General features: G+C 54.6%; 1 protein-coding gene across 3 annotated transcripts in view; it reads right to left on the bottom strand.

Moving 5' to 3' along the window:
* Window positions 1-4,269: 4,269 nt before the first annotated feature.
* The window catches only part of E2F4 (E2F transcription factor 4), a 39,195-nt gene continuing 29,969 nt past the window's right edge, over window positions 4,270-13,495 (bottom strand). For all 3 annotated transcript variants that reach the window (XM_075848041.1, XM_075848040.1, XM_075848039.1), the window contains 3 exons: window positions 5,063-5,110; window positions 4,941-4,985; window positions 4,270-4,667 (listed from right to left, as the gene is read on the bottom strand). In XM_075848041.1, the coding sequence (XP_075704156.1) occupies window positions 4,555-4,667; window positions 4,941-4,985; window positions 5,063-5,110 (206 nt within the window). In that variant the 3' untranslated portion in view covers window positions 4,270-4,554. The remainder of the gene's footprint in view (window positions 4,668-4,940; window positions 4,986-5,062; window positions 5,111-13,495) is intronic.

Raw genomic sequence — 13,495 nt, 5'->3', positions numbered from 1 at the left:
CACACAATACACGCCCAGATGTAACACACATAATACACGCCCCGATGTAACACACACATAATACACGCCCAGATGTAACACACATAATACACGCCCAGATGTAACACACACAAGACACGCCCAGATGTAACACACACAATACACGCCCCGATGTACACACACAATACACGCCCAGATGTAACACACACAATACACGCCCCGATGTACACACACAATACACGCCCCGATGTACACACACAATACACGCCCAGATGTAACACACACAATACACGCCCAGATGTAACACACACATAATACACGCCCAGATGTAACACACACATAATACACGCCCAGATGTAACACACACAATACACGCCCAGATGTAACACACAATACACGCCCAGATGTAACACACACATAATACACGCCCAGATGTAACACACACAATACACGCCCCGATGTACACACACAATACACGCCCCGATGTACACACACAATACACGCCCAGATGTAACACACACAATACACGCCCAGATGTAACACACACATAATACACGCCCAGATGTAACACACACATAATACACGCCCAGATGTAACACACACAATACACGCCCAGATGTAACACACAATACACGCCCAGATGTAACACACACATAATACACGCCCAGATGTAACACACACAATACACGCCCAGATGTAACACACAATACACGCCCAGATGTAACACACAATACACGCCCAGATGTAACACACACAATACACGTCCAGATGTAACACACACAAGACACGCCCAGATGTAACACACACAATACACGCCCAGATGTAACACATAATACACGCCCAGATGTAACACACACAATACACGCCCAGATGTAACACACACAATACACACCCAGATGTAACACACACAATACACGCCCAGATGTAACACACACAATACACGCCCAGATGTAACACACACAAGACACGCCCAGATGTAACACACACAAGACACGCCCAGATGTAACACACACAATACACGCCCAGATGTAAACCACACATAATACACGCCCAGATGTAACACACACAATACACGGCCAGATGTAACACACACAATACACGCCCAGATGTAACACACACAATACACGCCCAGATGTAACACACATAATACACGCCCCGATGTAACACACACATAATACACGCCCAGATGTAACACACATAATACACGCCCAGATGTAACACACACAAGACACGCCCAGATGTAACACACACAATACACGCCCCGATGTACACACACAATACACGCCCAGATGTAACACACACAATACACGCCCCGATGTACACACACAATACACGCCCCGATGTACACACACAATACACGCCCAGATGTAACACACACAATACACGCCCAGATGTAACACACACATAATACACGCCCAGATGTAACACACACATAATACACGCCCAGATGTAACACACACAATACACGCCCAGATGTAACACACAATACACGCCCAGATGTAACACACACATAATACACGCCCAGATGTAACACACACAATACACGCCCCGATGTACACACACAATACACGCCCCGATGTACACACACAATACACGCCCAGATGTAACACACACAATACACGCCCAGATGTAACACACACATAATACACGCCCAGATGTAACACACACATAATACACGCCCAGATGTAACACACACAATACACGCCCAGATGTAACACACAATACACGCCCAGATGTAACACACACATAATACACGCCCAGATGTAACACACACAATACACGCCCAGATGTAACACACAATACACGCCCAGATGTAACACACAATACACGCCCAGATGTAACACACACAATACACGTCCAGATGTAACACACACAAGACACGCCCAGATGTAACACACACAATACACGCCCAGATGTAACACATAATACACGCCCAGATGTAACACACACAATACACGCCCAGATGTAACACACACAATACACACCCAGATGTAACACACACAATACACGCCCAGATGTAACACACACAATACACGCCCAGATGTAACACACACAATACACGCCCAGATGTAACACACACAAGACACGCCCAGATGTAACACACACAATACACGCCCAGATGTAACACACACAATACACGCCCAGATGTAACACACACAAGACACGCCCAGATGTAACACACACAATACACGCCCAGATGTAACACACAATACACACCCAGATGTAACACACACAATACACGCCCAGATGTAACACACAATACACGCCCAGATGTAACACACAATACACACCCAGATGTAACACACACAATACACGCCCAGATGTAACACACACAATACACGTCCAGATGTAACACACACAATACACGCCCAGATGTAACACACACAATACACGCCCAGATGTAACACACACAATACACGCCCAGATGTAACACACACAAGACACGCCCAGATGTAACACACACAATACACGCCCAGATGTAACACACACAAGACACGCCCAGATGTAACACACAATACACGCCCAGATTTAACACACACAATACACGCCCAGATGTAACACAAACATAATACACGCCCAGATGTAACACACACAATACACGCCCCGATGTAACACACACAAGACACGCCCAGATGTAACACACACAATACACGCCCAGATGTAACACACACAATACACGCCCAGATGTAACACACACAATACACGCCCAGATGTAACACACATAATACACGCCCAGATGTAACACACACAATACACGGCCAGATGTAACACACACAATACACGCCCAGATGTAACACACACAATACACGCCCAGATGTAACACACATAATACACGCCCAGATGTAACACACACACAAGACACGCCCAGATGTAACACACACAATACACGCCCCGATGTACACACACAATACACGCCCAGATGTAACACACACAATACACGCCCCGATGTACACACACAATACACGCCCCGATGTACACACACAATACACGCCCAGATGTAACACACACATAATACACGCCCAGATGTAACACACACATAATACACGCCCAGATGTAACACACACAATACACGCCCAGATGTAACACACAATACACGCCCAGATGTAACACACACATAATACACGCCCAGATGTAACACACACAATACACGCCCAGATGTAACACACAATACACGCCCAGATGTAACACACACATAATACACGCCCAGATGTAACACACACAATACACGCCCAGATGTAACACACAATACACGCCCAGATGTAACACACAATACACGCCCAGATGTAACACACACAATACACGCCCAGATGTAACACACACAAGACACGCCCAGATGTAACACACACAATACACGCCCAGATGTAACACATAATACACGCCCAGATGTAACACACACAATACACGCCCAGATGTAACACACATAATACACGCCCAGATGTAACACACACAATACACGCCCAGATGTAACACACACAATACACGCCCAGATGTACACACACAATACACGCCCAGATGTAACACACACAATACACGCCCAGATGTAACACACATAATACACGCCCAGATGTAACACACACAATACACGCCCAGATGTAACACACACAATACACACCCAGATGTGACACACACAATACACGCCCAGATGTAACACACACAATACACGCCCAGATGTAACACACACAAGACACGCCCAGATGTAACACACACAATACACGCCCAGATGTAACACATAATACACGCCCAGATGTAACACACACAATACACGCCCAGATGTAACACACACAATACACGCCCAGATGTAACACACACAAGACACGCCCAGATGTAACACACACAATACACGCCCAGATGTAACACATAATACACGCCCAGATGTAACACACACAATACACGCCCAGATGTAACACATAATACACGCCCAGATGTAACACACAAGACACGCCCAGATGTAACACACACAATACACGCCCAGATGTAACACACACAATACACGCCCAGATGTACACACACAATACACGCCCAGATGTAACACACACAATACACGCCCAGATGTAACACACATAATACACGCCCAGATGTAACACACACAATACACACCCAGTTGGACTTTTGCAAGCCTCATTTGCATAAATACAAAATGGTCATAACTTGGCCAAAAAAGGTCGTTTTTTAAAAATAAAACCGTTCCTGTAATCTACATTGCAGCGCCGATCACAGGCAATAGGAGACGGGTTGCAAAATCTGGTGACAGAGCCTCTTTAAAAACAGGACAGTGACCTCGACAGGAAGAACGGTAGAAAAATAATATTTTATATCCACATATTCACCGAAGACGATCAATTCTGGGCAGCGATAATCACCACAACGGAGAATCTACATAGCGACAGCCACCTGACCAACACATGAAGCAGGCGATGACGGGCAGCAGAGGAGCGGCTGCCATCATCTACCACTCAGGCCCACGGCTGCTCCGCAAACACAAATACTTTCTTCCCAAATAAATCTAAAAATAGAGTTTTCTTCATTCAGAGCAGCGATCCTCGTCCATATCCACAAAGAGGCACAAAGCCGGGGTCAGAGGTCGATGGGGACATCAAACAAGTCACAGACGCCTTCACTTTCATCCAAGTTGTAGACATAGTCGTGGTCACCGGGCGGTGGAGAAAGTCTGAGCAGAGGCGCGAACACTGGAAGGGAGAAGACCAAATGTAAGCGGCAGAAGGAGCGGAGCACAGGCCGCTCGCCGGCAGACAGCACGGGCCGCTCGCCGGCAGACAGCACGGGCCGCTCGCCGGCAGACAGCTCGGGCCGCTCGCCGGCAGACAGCTCGGGCCGCTCGCCGGCAGACAGCTCGGGCCGCTCGCCGGCAGACAGCTCGGGCCGCTCGCCGGCAGACAGCTCGGGCCCCTCGCCGGCAGACAGCACGGGCCGCTCGCCGGCAGACAGCACGGGCCGCTCACCTTCAGATGACATCAGCTCCTCCAGCAGGTCGGACGTGATGCATCCTGGAATACAAGACACGACATTTACTGGAACGTCCAGAACAAGTTCTCGCTGCCGGAGGTCACAGGAAATCACTTACCTTTTGTGGGATCAAATAATTCTGAGATATCGGAGGGCAAATCCAGCACTGAAAGGAAAAGAATCATTATTAATAATGTCGTCGTCGTCCGGGTCCAGATTTCTGTTACTCAGTTACTTCACCTGTTCCTTGGGCCACCAGCACGGCGATGGTTAATGTGGACCCCTTGTTGGCCCCTAGTACTAGAAATGGAGGCACTCCGGAAATACTCTGAACGGGGTATTCATTTAACATTATGATTGGTGGGGGTCCGACCAATGGGACAAGCGCTGATCCAGAGCACACAGGGGGCCTGCAGTGTAAGGATCAGTGGGGGTCCGGGCTGTGGGACCCCCAGCAATCACCAACAGCCTATCCTAGGGTTTGTGGACAATTTTCACACTTGACATACAGAAAGGCTGAATGATAAAATAACAGCGATATTAGACCCCCCACAGCCACGTATTGGTGGCACATCCAGACGGGGGCACTTTACACTCAGAGTAATAAAAGCTTCCACATTACTGGCGGAGCCGGACCCTGCAGGGCTTTAGGCCTCGTTCACACAGCATTTTGCATCATTATTTGAAAGCCAAAAGCAGTGGTGGGTCCAAAACACAGAAGACGGAGGTGCAAATCTTCCCATTACACGTGGTCTGTTCCACTCCTGAATATGATTTACAAACCTCGATCTAAAGCCACAAGTGTGAACGTGGCCGGAGACTCCCCTCCCGGTGCGGAGCGCACACCCGCCACTCACAAACCTCTCCGGGGGAGGGGGTGACCTGTGCAACGCGGCCGGAGACTCCCCGCCCGATGCAGCGCACACCCGCCACTCACAAACCTCTCCGGGGGAGGGGGTGACCTGTGCAACGCGGCCGGAGATTCCCCGCCCGATGCAGCGCACACCCGCCACTCACAAACCTCTCCGGGGGAGGGGGTGACCTGTGCAACGCGGCCGGAGACTCCCCACCCGGTGCGGAGCGCACACCCGCCACTCACAAACCTCTCCGGGGGGGGTGACCTGTGCAACGTGCCCCCCTCCAGTGACAGTCAGGGACCATGTCCTTTGTAATGTGTGATGGAAGTCCCGGGGGGAGGAGTGACAGGCAGTAAAGCTCTGTTCACACCTGTCACTTGTTTAGGACTCCGGATGCTCAGGAACTTATTCATAAAAAAACCTGATGGAAACAGAACGGATCCAGCCTGTAGACGCGGAGCTCAGTGTGAACGGATCCAGCCTGTAGACACGGAGCTCAGTGTGAACGGATCCAGCCTGTAGACGCGGAGCTCAGTGTGAACGGATCCAGCCTGTAGACGCGGAGCTCAGTGTGAACGGATCCACCCTGTAGACGCGGAGCTCAGTGTGAACGGATCCACCCTGTAGACACGGAGCTCAGTGTGAACGGATCCACCCTGTAGACACGGAGCTCAGTGTGAACGGATCCACCCTGTAGACACGGAGCTCAGTGTGAACGGATCCACCCTGTAGACGCGGAGCTCAGTGTGAACGGATCCAGCCTGTAGACGCGGAGCTCAGTGTGAACGGATCCAGCCTGTAGACGCGGAGCTCAGTGTGAACGGATCCACCCTGTAGACGCGGAGCTCAGTGTGAACGGATCCACCCTGTAGACGCGGAGCTCAGTGTGAACGGATCCAGCCTGTAGAGACGGAGCTCAGTGTGAACGGATCCAGCCTGTAGACGCGGAGCTCAGTGTGAACGGATCCACCCTGTAGACGCGGAGCTCAGTGTGAACGGATCCACCCTGTAGACGCGGAGCTCAGTGTGAACGGATCCACCCTGTAGACACGGAGCTCAGTGTGAACGGATCCACCCTGTAGACGCGGAGCTCAGTGTGAACGGATCCACCCTGTAGACGCGGAGCTCAGTGTGAACGGATCCACCCTGTAGACACGGAGCTCAGTGTGAACGGATCCAGCCTGTAGACGCGGAGCTCAGTGTGAACGGATCCACCCTGTAGACGCGGAGCTCAGTGTGAACGGATCCACCCTGTAGACACGGAGCTCAGTGTGAACGGATCCACCCTGTAGACACGGAGCTCAGTGTGAACGGATCCACCCTGTAGAGACGGAGCTCAGTGTGAACGGATCCACCCTGTAGACGCGGAGCTCAGTGTGAACGGATCCACCCTGTAGACGCGGAGCTCAGTGTGAACGGATCCACCCTGTAGACACGGAGCTCAGTGTGAACGGATCCAGCCTGTAGACGCGGAGCTCAGTGTGAACGGATCCACCCTGTAGACGCGGAGCTCAGTGTGAACGGATCCACCCTGTAGACGCGGAGCTCAGTGTGAACGGATCCACCCTGTAGACACGGAGCTCAGTGTGAACGGATCCAGCCTGTAGACGCGGAGCTCAGTGTGAACGGATCCACCCTGTAGACGCGGAGCTCAGTGTGAACGGATCCAGCCTGTAGACGCGGAGCTCAGTGTGAACGGATCCAGCCTGTAGACGCGGAGCTCAGTGTGAACGGATCCAGCCTGTAGACGCGGAGCTCAGTGTGAACGGATCCAGCCTGTAGACGCGGAGCTCAGTGTGAACGGATCCAGCCTGTAGACGCGGAGCTCAGTGTGAACGGATCCACCCTGTAGACACGGAGCTCAGTGTGAACGGATCCACCCTGTAGACGCGGAGCTCAGTGTGAACGGATCCACTCTGTAGACACGGAGCTCAGTGTGAACGGATCCACCCTGTAGACACGGAGCTCAGTGTGAACGGATCCAGCCTGTAGACACGGAGCTCAGTGTGAACGGATCCACCCTGTAGACACGGAGCTCAGTGTGAACGGATCCACCCTGTAGAGACGGAGCTCAGTGTGAACGGATCCACCCTGTAGACGCGGAGCTCAGTGTGAACGGATCCACCCTGTAGAGACGGAGCTCAGTGTGAACGGATCCACCCTGTAGACGCGGAGCTCAGTGTGAACGGATCCACCCTGTAGACGCGGAGCGCAGTGTGAACGGATCCAGCCTGTAGACGCGGAGCTCAGTGTGAACGGATCCACCCTGTAGACGCGGAGCTCAGTGTGAACGGATCCAGCCTGTAGACGCGGAGCTCAGTGTGAACGGATCCACCATGTAGACGCGGAGCTCAGTGTGAACGGATCCACCCTGTAGACGCGGAGCTCAGTGTGAACGGATCCACCCTGTAGACGCGGAGCTCAGTGTGAACGGATCCAGCCTGTAGACGCGGAGCTCAGTGTGAACGGATCCAGCCTGTAGACGCGGAGCTCAGTGTGAACGGAGCCACCCTGTAGACGCGGAGCTCAGTGTGAACGGATCCAGCCTGTAGACGCGGAGCTCAGTGTGAACGGATCCACCCTGTAGACGCGGAGCTCAGTGTGAACGGATCCAGCCTGTAGAGACGGAGCTCAGTGTGAACGGATCCAGCCTGTAGACGCGGAGCTCAGTGTGAACGGATCCAGCCTGTAGACGCGGAGCTCAGTGTGAACGGATCCAGCCTGTAGACGCGGAGCTCAGTGTGAACGGATCCAGCCTGTAGACGCGGAGCTCAGTGTGAACGGATCCACCCTGTAGACGCGGAGCTCAGTGTGAACGGATCCACCCTGTAGACGCGGAGCTCAGTGTGAACGGATCCACCCTGTAGACGCGGAGCTCAGTGTGAACGGATCCACCCTGTAGACGCGGAGCTCAGTGTGAACGGATCCACCCTGTAGACGCGGAGCTCAGTGTGAACGGATCCATCCTGTAGACGCGGAGCTCAGTGTGAACGGATCCACCATGTAGACGCGGAGCTCAGTGTGAACGGATCCAGCCTGTAGACACGGAGCTCAGTGTGAACGGATCCACCCTGTAGACGCGGAGCTCAGTGTGAACGGATCCAGCCTGTAGACACGGAGCTCAGTGTGAACGGATCCAGCCTGTAGACACGGAGCTCAGTGTGAACGGATCCAGCCTGTAGACGCGGAGCTCAGTGTGAACGGATCCACCCTGTAGACGCGGAGCTCAGTGTGAACGGATCCACCCTGTAGACACGGAGCTCAGTGTGAACGGATCCACCCTGTAGACACGGAGCTCAGTGTGAACGGATCCACCCTGTAGAGACGGAGCTCAGTGTGAACGGATCCACCCTGTAGACGCGGAGCTCAGTGTGAACGGATCCACCCTGTAGACGCGGAGCTCAGTGTGAACGGATCCACCCTGTAGACACGGAGCTCAGTGTGAACGGATCCAGCCTGTAGACGCGGAGCTCAGTGTGAACGGATCCACCCTGTAGACGCGGAGCTCAGTGTGAACGGATCCACCCTGTAGACGCGGAGCTCAGTGTGAACGGATCCACCCTGTAGACACGGAGCTCAGTGTGAACGGATCCAGCCTGTAGACGCGGAGCTCAGTGTGAACGGATCCACCCTGTAGACGCGGAGCTCAGTGTGAACGGATCCAGCCTGTAGACGCGGAGCTCAGTGTGAACGGATCCAGCCTGTAGACGCGGAGCTCAGTGTGAACGGATCCAGCCTGTAGACGCGGAGCTCAGTGTGAACGGATCCAGCCTGTAGACGCGGAGCTCAGTGTGAACGGATCCAGCCTGTAGACGCGGAGCTCAGTGTGAACGGATCCACCCTGTAGACACGGAGCTCAGTGTGAACGGATCCACCCTGTAGACGCGGAGCTCAGTGTGAACGGATCCACTCTGTAGACACGGAGCTCAGTGTGAACGGATCCACCCTGTAGACACGGAGCTCAGTGTGAACGGATCCAGCCTGTAGACACGGAGCTCAGTGTGAACGGATCCACCCTGTAGACACGGAGCTCAGTGTGAACGGATCCACCCTGTAGAGACGGAGCTCAGTGTGAACGGATCCACCCTGTAGACGCGGAGCTCAGTGTGAACGGATCCACCCTGTAGAGACGGAGCTCAGTGTGAACGGATCCACCCTGTAGACGCGGAGCTCAGTGTGAACGGATCCACCCTGTAGACGCGGAGCGCAGTGTGAACGGATCCAGCCTGTAGACGCGGAGCTCAGTGTGAACGGATCCACCCTGTAGACGCGGAGCTCAGTGTGAACGGATCCAGCCTGTAGACGCGGAGCTCAGTGTGAACGGATCCACCATGTAGACGCGGAGCTCAGTGTGAACGGATCCACCCTGTAGACGCGGAGCTCAGTGTGAACGGATCCACCCTGTAGACGCGGAGCTCAGTGTGAACGGATCCAGCCTGTAGACGCGGAGCTCAGTGTGAACGGATCCAGCCTGTAGACGCGGAGCTCAGTGTGAACGGAGCCACCCTGTAGACGCGGAGCTCAGTGTGAACGGATCCAGCCTGTAGACGCGGAGCTCAGTGTGAACGGATCCACCCTGTAGACGCGGAGCTCAGTGTGAACGGATCCAGCCTGTAGAGACGGAGCTCAGTGTGAACGGATCCAGCCTGTAGACGCGGAGCTCAGTGTGAACGGATCCAGCCTGTAGACGCGGAGCTCAGTGTGAACGGATCCAGCCTGTAGACGCGGAGCTCAGTGTGAACGGATCCAGCCTGTAGACGCGGAGCTCAGTGTGAACGGATCCACCCTGTAGACGCGGAGCTCAGTGTGAACGGATCCACCCTGTAGACGCGGAGCTCAGTGTGAACGGATCCACCCTGTAGACGCGGAGCTCAGTGTGAACGGATCCACCCTGTAGACGCGGAGCTCAGTGTGAACGGATCCACCCTGTAGACGCGGAGCTCAGTGTGAACGGATCCATCCTGTAGACGCGGAGCTCAGTGTGAACGGATCCACCATGTAGACGCGGAGCTCAGTGTGAACGGATCCAGCCTGTAGACACGGAGCTCAGTGTGAACGGATCCACCCTGTAGACGCGGAGCTCAGTGTGAACGGATCCAGCCTGTAGACACGGAGCTCAGTGTGAACGGATCCAGCCTGTAGACGCGGAGCTCAGTGTGAACGGATCCACCATGTAGACGCGGAGCTCAGTGTGAACGGATCCACCCTGTAGACGCGGAGCTCAGTGTGAACGGATCCACCCTGTAGACGCGGAGCTCAGTGTGAACGGATCCAGCCTGTAGACGCGGAGCTCAGTGTGAACGGATCCAGCCTGTAGACGCGGAGCTCAGTGTGAACGGAGCCACCCTGTAGACGCGGAGCTCAGTGTGAACGGATCCAGCCTGTAGACGCGGAGCTCAGTGTGAACGGATCCACCCTGTAGACGCGGAGCTCAGTGTGAACGGATCCAGCCTGTAGACGCGGAGCTCAGTGTGAACGGATCCAGCCTGTAGACGCGGAGCTCAGTGTGAACGGATCCAGCCTGTAGACGCGGAGCTCAGTGTGAACGGATCCAGCCTGTAGACGCGGAGCTCAGTGTGAACGGATCCAGCCTGTAGACGCGGAGCTCAGTGTGAACGGATCCACCCTGTAGACGCGGAGCTCAGTGTGAACGGATCCACCCTGTAGACGCGGAGCTCAGTGTGAACGGATCCACCCTGTAGACGCGGAGCTCAGTGTGAACGGATCCACCCTGTAGACGCGGAGCTCAGTGTGAACGGATCCACCCTGTAGACGCGGAGCTCAGTGTGAACGGATCCATCCTGTAGACGCGGAGCTCAGTGTGAACGGTTCCACCCTGTAGACGCGGAGCTCAGTGTGAACGGATCCAGCCTGTAGACGCGGAGCGCAGTGTGAACGGATCCAGCCTGTAGACGCGGAGCTCAGTGTGAACGGATCCAGCCTGTAGACGCGGAGCGCAGTGTGAACGGATCCAGCCTGTAGGCACGGAGCTCAGTGTGAACGGATCCACCCTGTAGACGCGGAGCTCAGTGTGAACGGATCCACCCTGTAGAGACGGAGCTCAGTGTGAACAGATCCACCCTGTAGACGCGGAGCTCAGTGTGAACGGATCCACCCTGTAGACGCGGAGCGCAGTGTGAACGGATCCAGCCTGTAGACGCGGAGCTCAGTGTGAACGGATCCAGCCTGTAGACGCGGAGCTCAGTGTGAACGGATCCAGCCTGTAGAGACGGAGCTCAGTGTGAACGGATCCACCCTGTAGACGCGGAGCTCAGTGTGAACGGATCCAGCCTGTAGACGCGGAGCTCAGTGTGAACGGATCCACCCTGTAGACGCGGAGCTCAGTGTGAACGGATCCACCCTGTAGACGCGGAGCTCAGTGTGAACGGATCCACCCTGTAGACGCGGAGCTCAGTGTGAACGGATCCAGCCTGTAGACGCGGAGCTCAGTGTGAACGGATCCACCCTGTAGAGGCGGAGCTCAGTGTGAACGGATCCAGCCTGTAGACGCGGAGCTCAGTGTGAACGGATCCACCCTGTAGACGCGGAGCTCAGTGTGAACGGATCCAGCCTGTAGAGACGGAGCACAGTGTGAACGGATCCACCCTGTAGAGACGGCGCTCAGTGTGAACGGATCCACCCTGTAGACGCGGAGCTCAGTGTGAACGGATCCAGCCTGTAGACGCGGAGCTCAGTGTGAACGGATCCAGCCTGTAGACGCGGAGCTCAGTGTGAACGGATCCACCCTGTAGACGCGGAGCTCAGTGTGAACGGATCCACCCTGTAGACACGGAGCTCAGTGTGAACGGAACCAGCCTGTAGACGCGGAGCTCAGTGTGAACGGATCCACCCTGTAGACGCGAAGCTCAGTGTGAACGGATCCACCCTGTAGACGCGGAGCTCAGTGTGAACGGATCCAGCCTGTAGACGCGGAGCTCAGTGTGAACGGATCCACCCTGTAGACACGGAGCTCAGTGTGAACGGATCCAGCTTATAGAGACGGAGCTCAGTGTGAACGGAGCCACCCTGTAGACGCGGAGCTCAGTGTGAACGGATCCAGCCTGTAGACGCGGAGCTCAGTGTGAACGGATCCAGCCTGTAGACGCGGAGCTCAGTGTGAACGGATCCAGCCTGTAGACGCGGAGCTCAGTGTGAACGGATCCAGCCTGTAGACGCGGAGCTCAGTGTGAACGGATCCAGCCTGTAGACGCGGAGCTCAGTGTGAACGGATCCACCCTGTAGACGCGGAGCTCAGTGTGAACGGATCCACCCTGTAGACGCGGAGCTGTGTGAACGGATCCACCCTGTAGACGCGGAGCTCAGTGTGAACGGATCCACCCTGTAGACGCGGAGCTCAGTGTGAACGGATCCACCCTGTAGACGCGGAGCTCAGTGTGAACGGATCCACCCTGTAGACGCGGAGCTCAGTGTGAACGGATCCACCCTGTAGACGCGGAGCTCAGTGTGAACGGATCCACCCTGTAGACGCGGAGCTCAGTGTGAACGGATCCACCCTGTAGACGCGGAGCTCAGTGTGAACGGATCCACCCTGTAGACGCGGAGCTCAGTGAACGGATCCACCCTGTAGACGCGGAGCTCAGTGTGAACGGATCCACCCTGTAGACACGGAGCTCAGTGTGAACGGATCCAGCCTGTAGACACGGAGCTCAGTGTGAACGGATCCACCCTGTAGA

This window comes from Rhinoderma darwinii, unplaced genomic scaffold, assembly GCF_050947455.1.
Source record: "Rhinoderma darwinii isolate aRhiDar2 unplaced genomic scaffold, aRhiDar2.hap1 Scaffold_1584, whole genome shotgun sequence".
Taxonomy (NCBI): domain Eukaryota; kingdom Metazoa; phylum Chordata; class Amphibia; order Anura; family Rhinodermatidae; genus Rhinoderma; species Rhinoderma darwinii.
Note: the sequence above shows the minus strand (reverse complement) of the source record. Positions and strands in the feature narration are given on the sequence as shown.